The sequence below is a fragment of the Propithecus coquereli genome, unplaced genomic scaffold (assembly GCF_000956105.1).
Source record: "Propithecus coquereli isolate 6110/MARCELLA unplaced genomic scaffold, Pcoq_1.0 Scaffold58, whole genome shotgun sequence".
Taxonomy (NCBI): Eukaryota; Metazoa; Chordata; class Mammalia; order Primates; family Indriidae; genus Propithecus; species Propithecus coquereli.
In genome coordinates, this window is record NW_012151729.1 from 1,722,388 (window position 1) to 1,734,846 (window position 12,459).

General features: G+C 45.9%; 1 protein-coding gene across 1 annotated transcript in view; it reads left to right on the forward strand.

The window, feature by feature from the left end:
* Positions 1-12,459, forward strand: part of FAT2 (FAT atypical cadherin 2) — a 58,756-nt gene that overhangs the window by 21,299 nt on the left and 24,998 nt on the right. Inside the window, exons 9-12 of the mRNA XM_012658260.1 lie at positions 1,437-5,495; positions 7,041-7,237; positions 9,355-9,508; positions 11,546-11,779. Coding sequence (XP_012513714.1) covers positions 1,437-5,495; positions 7,041-7,237; positions 9,355-9,508; positions 11,546-11,779 — 4,644 coding nt within the window. The remainder of the gene's footprint in view (positions 1-1,436; positions 5,496-7,040; positions 7,238-9,354; positions 9,509-11,545; positions 11,780-12,459) is intronic.

Below are 12,459 nucleotides of genomic sequence, written 5' to 3' on the forward strand. Positions count from 1 at the left end.
AGCGATCCTCCCGCCTCAGCCTCCCAGATTGCTAGGATTACAGGTGTGAGCCACCACGCCCAGCTGTCAGCTACTTTTAATAGGACCACTTTGAAAATGCTGTTTATGCGTCGAAACTGTGTTCTCTGACCAAACTTATCATCTGTATCACACACCACCTACCTTGTCAGCTGGAGAGAAGCTCCAAAGGGTGGAAGAGTCAGACTGAAAGTTGTATGATGAAGCTTAGCCATTTGCTTTGCCATTGAAACCATAAAATATGCACCCTTGTGATAAAGGGAATAAGAAATGTCAAGAGCAACATTTTCTCAAGTGCAAGACCTGCACCTCTGGTGGTGAGCAAAACAGTTCACGAGCTACTCAGTTGGCATTCAAGGTTAGCGGGCATAGAGAAAGTGCTCCCTGTTTAATTCTCATTCAAGCTTTGTGATCAAATCAAGAACAAAGCCTCAGCGGGTACTAGACTCTCTTTAACTCTTCTCTAACTCTTGCTACTCTGCTTTTACCAAAGAAAGAGGACAGGTCTTAGGCTCAGATCTTTTAGCAAGCAACAGATTTTATCCAGAATTTAATGTTATATTTTTCATTGACTTGTTTTTACAGTAACCTGTGATTTGTGGCAAGCATTATGGTATTCTTTTTTATAGAAGCACTATAAAGTTGCCTTTAAAAATATTTATCAAATTTTAAGAGTGAATCAATTTGAAGGAAATTATCCATTAAGTAGTAGTATAAAATAGTAGAAGCAGTGGCCGGATATTGAAAAAATTATAAAAGTGATGCAAGAATGCCTAAAGTTTAGGAAATACAGGTGTGGTACAAAAGCATTTGCTCAGGAGCCTCAAGATCTGCGTGATCTATGCATTCCCCCCTCACCTGACTCCTTGCTACCCACGCTCCAAGCCTGGCAAGGCACTTTCCCACCGTAGGCCATAAGGGGAGTAGGCAAGGTGGGTTTTAAAGTCCCTGTCAATGTTGACAGATTATGACTCTATATTTACAGTTTTCGTCTATTGAGTGTATAACCAAAGCTATTAAACTTATATAAAGGATGGTTAAACATGCTGTATAATGTAACTGAAGCTTTTCCTACAGAAGCCATCACTGAAATTCAGGGTAGAGGGTGCTTGTCCTGCAAAGTATGTCTCCTTTCTGTTTCAGAGACCTACTACTGCTTTGGTTTGTAGCTTAAGTTGTGTTCCACAGACTTAGTGATAATTGAAGCTAAGTGATAGTGATAGTTAGCTAGTGATATGAGGCATCTACTATATGCACCATGGTAAGAATTTTATAAAGTATTTATATATATCTACCTTATACATTATATCAAGGGTGGCACAGGATGCAGATTTTGCCCTGTCCACGTTTTCTGTGATAGCCTAGTTGGTCTCTCTTAAGAGTATGGAAACTACAGTTTATCTTGTCTTCTGTTTCAGGGAACAGCGAGGGTTTCTTCAACATCGATGCCCTACTAGGCGTCATCACTCTAGCCCAGAAACTTGATAGGGCAAATCATGCCCAGCATACCCTGACAGTGAAGGCAGAAGATCAAGGCTCCCCGCAGTGGCATGACCTGGCTACGGTGACCATTCATGTCCACCCCTCTGATAGCAGTGCTCCCATCTTTTCAAAAACTGAGTACTTCGTGGAGATCCCTGAATCAATCCCTATTGGTTCCCCAATTCTCCTTGTCTCTGCTACAAGCTCCTCTGAAATTACCTATGAGCTAAGAGAGGGAAACAAGGACGGTGTTTTCTCTATGAACTCATATTCTGGCCTTATTTCCACTCAGAAGAACTTGGACCATGAGAAAATCTCATCTTACCAGCTGAAAATCCGAGGCAGCAATATGGCGGGCACATTTACTGATGTCATGGTACTTGTTGACATAATTGACGAAAATGACAATGCTCCCATGTTCTTCAAGTCAACTTTTGTGGGCCAAATTAGTGAAGCAGCTCCATTGTACAGTATGATTATGGATAAAAACAACAATCCCTTTGTGATTCGTGCCTCTGACAGTGACAAGGAAGCTAATTCCTTGTTGGTCTACAAAATTTTGGAGCCAGAGACCTTGAAGTTTTTCAAAATTGATCCCAGCATGGGAACCCTAACCATTGTATCAGAAATGGATTACGAGAGCGTGCCTTCTTTCCAATTCAGCGTCTATGTCCATGACCAAGGAAACCCTATCTTATTTGCGCCCAGGCCTGCCCAGGTCATCATCAATGTCAGAGATGTGAATGACTCTCCTCCCAGGTTCTTAGAACAGATCTATGAGGTAGCAGTGGTGGGGCCCATCCACCTGGGCATGCAGCTCCTCACGGTGCGGGCCAGCGACGATGACTCGGAAGTCAATTATAGCATCAAGACTGGCAATGCTGATGGAGCTGTGGCCATTCACCCCATCACTGGTAGCATATCCGTGCTGAATCCTGCTTTCCTGGGACTCTCTCGGAAGCTCACCATCAGGGCTTCTGATGGTCTGTATCAAGACACTGCACTGGTAAAAATTTCTTTGACCCAAGTCCTTGACAAAAGCTTACAGTTCGACCAGGACGTCTATAGGGCAACAGTGAAGGAGAACTTGCGGGACAAAAAGGCACTGGTGATTCTTGGTGTCCAGGGCAATCTCTTGAATGACACCCTTTCCTACTTCCTCTTGAATGGCACAGATACGTTTCGTATGGTCCAATCAGCAGGTGTGTTGCAGACAAGAGGAGTGGCGTTTGACCGGGAGCAGCAGGACACTCACAAGCTGGCAGTGGAAGTAAGGGACAATCGGACCCCTCAGCGGGTGGCTCAGGCTTTGGTCAGAGTCTCTGTTGAGGATGTCAATGACAATCCTCCCAAATTTAAGCATCTGCCCTATTACACAATCATCCAAGATGGCACAGAGCCAGGAGATGTCCTTTTTCAGGTGTCTGCCACTGATGAGGACTTGGGGACAAATGGGGCTGTGACATATGCATTTGCAGAAGATTACACATATTTCCGAATCGACCCCTATCTTGGGGACATATCACTCAAGAAACCCTTTGATTATCAAGCTTTAAATAAATATCGCCTAAAAGTCATTGCTCGGGATGGAGGAACCCCATCCCTCCAGACTGAGGAAGAGGTACTTGTCACTGTGAGAAACAAATCTAACCCACTCTTTCAGAGTCCTTACTACAAAGTCAGAGTGCCTGAAAATATCACACTCTATACCCCAATTCTCCACACCCAGGCCCGGAGTCCAGAGGGCCTCCGGCTCATCTACAACATCGTGGAGGAAGAGCCCTTGACACTGTTCACCACTGACTTTAAGACTGGTGTCCTATCTGTAACAGGGCCCTTGGACTATGAGTCTAAGACCAAACACGTGTTCACAGTCAGAGCCACAGACACAGCTCTAGGGTCATTTTCTGAAGCCACAGTGGAAGTCCTGGTGGAGGACATCAATGATAACCCTCCCACATTCTCCCAATTAGTCTATACCACTTCAGTCTCAGAAGGCTTGCCTGCTCAGACCCCTGTGATTCAACTCTTGGCTTCTGACCAGGACTCAGGGCAGAACCGTGATGTCTCTTATCAGATTGTGGAGGATGGCTCAGATGTTTCCAAATTCTTCCAGATCAATGGGAGCACGGGGGAGATGTCCACACTTCAAGAGCTGGATTATGAAGCCCAACAACACTTTCATGTGAAAGTCAGGGCCATGGATAAAGGAGATCCCCCACTCACTGGTGAAACTCTTGTGGTTGTCAATGTGTCTGACATCAATGACAACCCCCCCGAGTTCAGACAACCTCAGTATGAAGCCAATGTCAGTGAGCTGGCAACCTGTGGTCACCTGGTTCTTAAGGTCCAAGCTCTTGACCCTGATAGCAGGGACACCTCCCGCCTGGAGTACCTGATTCTTTCTGGCAATCAGGACAGGCACTTCTCCATTAACAGCTCATCAGGAATAATTTCTATGTTCAACCTTTGCAAAAAGCACCTGGACTCTTCTTACAATTTGAGGGTAGGTGCTTCTGATGGAGTCTTCCGAGCTACTGTGCCTGTATATATCAACACCACAAATGCCAACAAGTACAGCCCAGAGTTCCAGCAGTATGTTTATGAGGCAGAATTGGCAGAGAATGCAAAGGTGGGAACCAAGGTGATTGAGGTGCTAGCCATAGACAAAGACAGTGGTCCCTATGGCACTGTAGATTATACTATCATCAATAAGCTAGCTGGTGAGAAGTTCTCCATACACCCCAGTGGCCAGATCACCACTCTGCAGAAACTGGATCGGGAAAATTCAACAGAAAGAGTCATTGCTATTAAGGTCATGGCTCAGGATGGAGGAGGAAGAGTGGCCTTCTGCACTGTGAAGATCATTCTCACAGATGAAAATGACAACCCCCCACAGTTCAAAGCATCAGAGTACACCGTGTCGATTCAATCCAATGTCAGTAAAGATTCCCCAGTTATCCAGGTGCTGGCCTATGATGCAGATGAAGGTCAGAATGCAGATGTTACATACTCAGTGGACTCAATGGAGAACCTGGCTGAAGAGGTCATTGCAGTTAACCCAATCACTGGTGTGGTCAAGGTGAAAGGGAGCCTAGTGGGATTGGAAAACCAGACTTTTAACTTCAAAATCAAAGCCCAAGATGGAGGCCCTCCTCACTGGGACTCTCTGGTGCCAGTAAGACTTCAGGTGGTTCCTAATGAGGTATCTTTGCCCAAATTTTCTGAACCTCTGTATACTTTCTCTGCATCTGAAGACCTTCCAGAGGGGTCTGAAATTGGGTCTGTTAAAGCAGTGGCAGCTCACGATCCCGTCATCTACAGTCTAGTGCAGGGCACCACACCAGAGAGCAACAAAGATGGTGTCTTCTCCTTGGACCGAGACACCGGCGTCATACAGGTGAGGAAGCCCATGGACCATGAGTCCATCAAATTGTACCAGATTGATGTGATGGCACATTGCCCCCATAAAGACACTGACTTGGTGTCCTTGGTCTCTGTCAACATCCAAGTGAAAGATGTCAATGACAATAGGCCTATATTTGAGGCTGATCCATATAAGGCTGTCCTCACTGAGAATATGCCAGTGGGGACCTCAGTCATTCAAGTGACTGCCATTGACCAGGACACTGGAAGAGATGGCCGGGTGAGCTACAGGCTGTCACCAGACCCTGGTAACAATGTTCATGAGCTCTTTGCCATTGACAGTGAGAGTGGCTGGATCACCACACTCCAGGAACTAGATTGTGAGACTCGCCAGACTTATCATTTTTATGTGGTAGCTTATGACCACGGACAGACCATCCAGCTATCTTCTCAGGCCCTGGTTGAGGTTTCCATTACAGACGAGAATGACAATCCTCCCCGATTTGCTTCTGAAAACTACAGAGGATCTGTGGTTGAGAACAGTGAGCCTGGCGAACCTGTGGCCACTCTGAAGACCCTGGATGCTGACATCTCTGAGCAGAACAGACGAGTCACCTGCTACATCACAGGTAAGGACACCTATCATGGATGGTAGGCACTAGTATGCATTGAAAAAATCCAGTAAGAGGTATCCTAAGACATGGGTTCAAGTTCTGACTCTGCCACTGATTAGCAGTGTGACCTTGGACAAGTCACTTACCCCTCTAGGACCTTGTTGCTTCATCTATAGACTTGGCATGACTGTTCCCATTCACCTCACAGGGATGCTGTCAGGATCTCTAATTTATAGAGAGGCCATATAAATTAGAAAGTGCTTTGCAAGAAGGATATCTTATTATTTTAGGTGGGATAGATGGAATAGAAGGTCTTACTCTAACTGCTGTCAATTATCTTCTGGAAGATGGAGGAGGCACCAGCAGTTGTGTGATCCATGAAAATTGTGCCAGGTGGCTGTCTTTATGGAAAGTGTCCTGCCCAGAGAAAGCTGTGGATGATAGAAAATGCTTCTTATTCAATCATAGGACCTAAATGTTATAGTGACAGCACTTCCTTAGATATGTATGACTCCAGCTCAATCCTCTCATTTTACATATGGGGAAACCAAAGCCCAGAGAGGGGAAGAATTTCAACCAAGATCACACTCTGAGCTTGTATCAGGGCTGGGATTAAAATCATACCCTACAAGCTGCTTTCCTCAGTAGATACATATTGTAGAACTAAATTACCTGCTCCCTATCCAATGGCTAACCCAGCCAACCAGTGTCCACGAGGGAGTTTCTTCACTTTTCAGTGGCCTTTTCCCCATCCCCAGATGCCATGTCATCCCATTTCCATAAAACACAGCTCCTTCTCTATCACAGCTGTCCAGTGGAGAGTTAAGGAGCCTGAAATTCCAACCAAGAACCAGAGATTCCTGAAGACAGGCAGGATCAGAGCTGCTTGATACACAGTCTTGGAAAAACAGAATCTTACCATCTTATGATACCAGACTCTTAAATTAAAACACAGAAGTCTTAAAAATCTCAGAATAATAGAATAATAAATGTCAATATATTATCAACTCTGGGAATAGTTCAATCTTGGCACTCTGGAATCTTAGAATCTCTAAGTGAGAAATCCATCTTCCCACACTCTAGTCAGTGATTAGCATCAAGGAGAGAAAGAGGACTTATAGACACACCTGGAGCTCCTACGGAACCTCCATGTAGCCTGTGTCCTTAGTAATAAAATAAAACCTCAGACTGTTTAGTGCTGTTGATCACTTCCCACCCCTCCACTGTTGAACAGCCATAGATATTAGAAATGTCTTGTATAGTATTGAAATTTGCTTCCCTTCCAACAAAGTAAGAAACCTGCCCCTTAACCATATATTTTACAGCAGAGCTTCTCACAGTGATAACTTCATTTAACGGGAGGACTTTGAAGTCAGAAGAGGCTTCATGACACCAAAAAACTGACTCAGGGTAGAATTGTGGGTTCCTAGTGAAGAGAGGAAATGTTTGCCCTTCCCAGCAATCCTTAAAGAAGTGTCAGGTGGGCAGCCATCTATGTATGATGCAAAGCCTTGTTCGTTCCTGTTGCTCGGTATCTGAAAGCTCTGCCCATCTTTTTAGAGGGAGACCCCCTAGGCCAGTTTGGCATCAGCCAAGTTGGGGATGAGTGGAGGATTTCCTCAAGGAAGACCCTGGACCGCGAGCACACGGCCAAGTACTTGCTCAGAATCACGGCGTCCGATGGCAAGTTCCAGGCTTCGGTCACCGTGGAGATCTTTGTCCTAGACATCAATGATAACAGCCCGCAGTGCTCACAGGTGAGAGCCTGGTGAGGGGTGGGGTGGAAGTGGAGGCGAGGAAGGTAGAATGAGGGGCAGGAGAAAGGAGCAGACCCAAGGTGCCATCTCTGAGGCTGGCCATCACTGACCTCTGCTGCCCTTGCTCCCCCCAGTTGGCTTCAGATTAGTGCCCTGGGGCAGGGACCATTCTAGGCAATTTCTTGGCTCCCTGTAGGGATATACCAAGCTGTTGAGGAATCATGGTCCACATCTCTCCCCCTACATTCTCTGCAAATGGCCACGTCTCCACAAAACATATCCAGAAATAAAGTAACATGCATTCTCCAAACATAGTCTGCCATGCCTAGTGGGCAACCCCTCCAGCACTCAGCTTGTTGACATGGCACTATTATCACATCCATCCATTCATAGGACCTGCCCCCAGACACAACCCACCCCCATGCCCATATATGCGTATCCCCATCTGCTTGGGTGATACGGCCCAGTGCAGGTGCCCTCCTGCTTATACATACACACAAACATGCAGGCAGGGCAGTTACATTTGGTGAGGGACACTTTCCTAAGGACCTCATGTAACTCAATCCTAAATTTCCCATAGGAACAAATGTTGAGTGGTGTGTGTGTGTGTGTGTGTGTGTGTGTGTGTGTGGATCAGGAGAGGAACTGTTCTTAGAGGGCATAAATCCATAACCATTGTCAAGGAGCTTAGCTCTTAAACATATTTTTTAAAACACAGTAAGCAATTTTTAACTTTGGGAAGATTTGCATTATTCCAAATTTGTGGACAAAGTTAAACTGCTAACATTTTAATTTTATAATATCTCAAATTAGCACAATTCATATTATATAAAACCTAGTCATTCAGTATATATACGTAAACGCACACTTACACATACTCACACATACACACATACACAAAGGGTCATCTACAACCCTATATACGCGGGCAAATACCTATACAGATATATGCATAAGCATATACCTATGTACCTACGACATTCATCCATATACCCAGCCACAGATGCAAATGTATATATATAATTCACACAAACATACTTACATATGCATTTGCATATAAACAAACTTCGACTTATTTGCACACGCATGTATACGCATACCCTCATCACACATAAATACATATATCCCATCACCTTTTCTTCCTGTGCTCTTATACATGCCAGTCACATAAAAGCATAGTAAAAAAAAAAGAGAGCCCGGATTATCAGTGTGCATGGAAAATGTCTTTTCAGGATCCAAGATGACCACATTTTGGGTGGTCTCAGAAGAGCAGCCTTTTTGGGGGAGAACCTTCTTCCTCTTTCCCCTCAGCCATCCTTACCACAAGCCTCCATCCTCCCCACACCGGGAGAGGCTTGCACCCAGCTCACCCCGGCCTTCCCAGGCGTGGTCCACAGTGTCATTAGAGCCCAGGAAAAGAGGCCTGGGGAACCACCTCCACACAGCCCGCCCGGCACAAAGCTTCCACCCAGAGCTCGCCCACACCCTGCAGTGGTGGAAATCGGGATACTTAGAAGCTGGGCCCAGAGCCAGCCAATGAAGAAAGGTTGCGTTCTCAGGAAGCCCCAGCCTTTCCCTGTACCTCACCCCAGCAAGACACGAGGGTACCCGAAGTGCAGGGAGGGTGAGGCAGGCCATGGGGCTCTGGGGTCCAGACCTGACTCAAAGGCCAAGGGTCTGTCCTGGGGGTGTGGGCAGGGAGGTGAGCCTGACAGCGTGGCCTGCAGTAGCTTGAACTGACACCTTCCGGAAAGCCTGGTGTCAGGGCCATCTCACCCGCCTCATCCGGCAGCCGCAGGGGGACCCTGTAGAGGAGGCTATAGCAGGTCCTTTTAGCCTGGGGCGTGGGCTTTTGGTTGGTGGAACTTCTTTTTCGTTCTCCCTCTTCTGACTTGTTCTTTCATCATCATCTTCTTGTTCTTAACCTCCATTTTCTTTGCATGTTTCATCTTACTCTACTTCCCTCTGTTGCCCTCCCTCCCTTTCTCTGCTTCTCTTTCTTTCTCTCTTTCTCTCCTCTCTCTCTCTCCATGTCTCCCTCTCTCTGTCTCTCTGCTTCTCTCTGGATCTAAGTGCAGCTCCCACAACCTCCCTCTTCTTTGTCTTGCTACCTCCAGCTTCTCTATACCGGCAAGGTCCGTGAGGATGTATTTCCAGGACACTTGATTTTGAAGGTTTCTGCCACAGACTTGGACACCGACACCAATGCTCAGATCGCATACTCTCTGCATGGCCCCGGGGCACATGAATTCAAGCTGGATCCTCATACAGGTAGGTTTCCTGAGCTGTAGGATGGAGCCAAGAGCTTATTTACTGAATACCAAGCCCAGGGCCATGACAGGCCCTTGGAGAAGCAGCAGCAATTCACTTAACCATTCGTCCATCCGTCAGCAAACATACAGTGGCACTATTTGCCAAGCATTGTGCCAGATGCCGGGGACATAAACAATAGACGGAGAAGACAAGCTCTGGATATTTACAATCTAGTGGGAAATGGACTCATTGAACTAGTGGTTTGAAGCGTGCTGAGTTAAGAAATGCAGGGTGCTATGGAGATTTATTTTATTCTTTTTTTAGACCGGCTGACGCCTTGGTCTTCCTTCCTTCCTTCCCTTCTTTTTTTGCCATGTTGATACTTGACAGCAGAACTTGATGTGGGCTGGGGAAAGGGGTTAAGTAAAACACCATTTTATGTGAGACTTGAGGACACAGAGGATTTATCCAGGGGTAAAGGAGTGGCAGGAAAGGGCATTCAAGGCAGAAGGAGAATTTATGCAAGGACCCTGTTTTGGGAAAGAGTATGCATATCTGAGGACCTGACAGAGGGCCAGAAACTGGTGCCCAGAGAGGAAGGAGAGGGCAAAGGATGAGGCCCTGGGGCAGGCAGTGCCAAATCTCACCTTTAGAGCCATGGAAGGCCTCAGGCAGGTCTGTGTCATGGTCAAGGACATGATCTCAAGGTATCTATGCCGCAAACTGGGCATGAAACCTCACAGTACTGTGGTGAGGATCACAGATAATAAAGCAGATGGAAGCCCAGCGCAGGTCTGACGTGTAGTAAGAGCCCAGTTGCTATTGTCATTGTTGCTAGTTAGTTAGGGGACAGGGCAGAGAGTGGAAGCAGAGAGCCCTGCAGGCTGGGCTGTGAATACCCAGGAGAGGCTGGGCTGTAAGAGTCTGGTGGAAAGGACTCCTTTGGAAGAGCAGCCCACCAGGGTGGGATTCCTGCCCCACTACCATAGGGGAAGGTGTCAGGGTGGGCAGCACAGCAGGCCCAGATCACAAGGGCCAGCTGCTAACACTTGGCTTGGATCCAGTAGCTCAGAGGATAACTTGGAGATTCCTGATCAGGGGGGTGGTGGGGAAGAGTGGCATCCCAGGAAGCTGTCTGGGTGGACAGGAGACGACGTTGTCCTTCCTGACCCCAGCATGGGTGTGTTGAGTGACCCAGGCGGGTTACCTAATCTCTCTCTGCTGCTTATTTGTTCAGCTGCAGGATGACCAGTGAGGCTTAAAAAAAAAAAAAATGAGCATTTTTTTTTTCTGAATATGGAAATAATATATACTCATGGTATAAAATTCAAAGAATGCAGGCATGTATTATGCAGAAACTGCAAAGTCTGCATAATAACCCACTCCCCCAAAGACAAGAACTCGTGGTGTGTATTCTGTTAGACTGGTTTTCTGTGCATCTCCAAAATCTCTGTATAATGTTTTCATGAAAACATAATACTATTTTGTAACTTGCTTTTCTTCACTTAGCGATATTTTGAAACTCCATCATAATTCGTTTTTGGTTACATGGTATTTGACTGTATAGTTAAATCACAATATACTTAACCAATCCCTTTTTGAAAGACATATAGGACGATTTCAATACATTGCTATTATAAACACTGCTGCAAAGAATATACATACATATATTTTTATCTTTGGGTTAATTATTCTGTAAGATATATATATATATATATATATATAATGTTCCTAGAAGTGAAATTATAAGCCAAAAAATAAACACATTTTATATGCTGTTAGAAATTGCCTAATTGGCCTTTAAAATGCTGTGCCTATTTGTAGTTTGTTGGTGATCTTAAACTGGTGATGGTAGTGATGGAATGTGTTTGGGAGAATTAGGGAGGTGGGTGGGTATGGAGGGATACAGGCTGAGATCTTTTCTCACTGTGTTGACCCCTTATTGCTGTGACAAAACTCTCTGTAGCTGGGGCTGTCTCTCATAGCTAACTAGAGGGCACATGCTAGGGTAATGTCCCCTAGAAAAAGCTCAGCTTCTGTCACTTCTCCGGCCAGGGGAGCTGTCCACACTCACAGCCCTAGACCGCGAGAGGAAGGATGTGTACAGCCTTGTTGCCAAGGCAACAGATGGAGGTGGCCGCTCATGCCAGGCAGATGTGACTCTCCACGTGGAAGATGTGAATGACAACGCCCCACGGTTCTTCCCCAGCCACTGTGCTGTGGCTGTCTTTGACAACACCACAGTTAAGACCCCAGTAGCTGTGGTGTTTGCCCGGGATCCTGACCAAGGTGAGTCTGAGAAGGGTTGGAGGCCACTTCCCCTGTTCCCCTGTTAGCTGCTCAGTCACTTTGGCAAGGGTCTGGCTCTCTCTGTGTTTCTCTGGGACTGGCAAGGACTGTGCTTCCTTGTTAAATCTGTGGACACTTAAAAGTGGAAAATGTCCACCAACTGCATACCTAAGTGCTGTGTGACAAATGACTTTAGCAATGCAGGTGCGAGGCATTTCAGCCTCATTGTTTCTTCCCTCTCACTTACACCTGGGGACCTTTCAATACTGTCATTTAACTTCAAAGTTACTTTGAACACAAACATTTAATCATAAATATACCAATCAGAATTATTCAACTCTGACTAATTGGCCACAGGGAAGGAACTTTTTGGTACAAACTTCATTAAACCCATTAAATTCCTTGATCAGGCTGGGCGCGGTGGCTCACACCTCTAATCCTAGCACTTTGGGAGGCCAAGGCGGGAGGATCGCTTGAGCCCAGGAGTTTGAGGTGGCAGTGAGCTATGATGATGACACTGCACTCTAGCCTGGGTGACAGAGAGACGCTGTCTCTAAATTAATTGATTAATTATTCGATCAATTTTCTGTACAGTGAAGTTGAACCATCTTCAATATTTTGCATTTTAATTTTGATGACATTATTTTCATGGGTTTCCTTTTCCTTTCCTTTTAAAATTT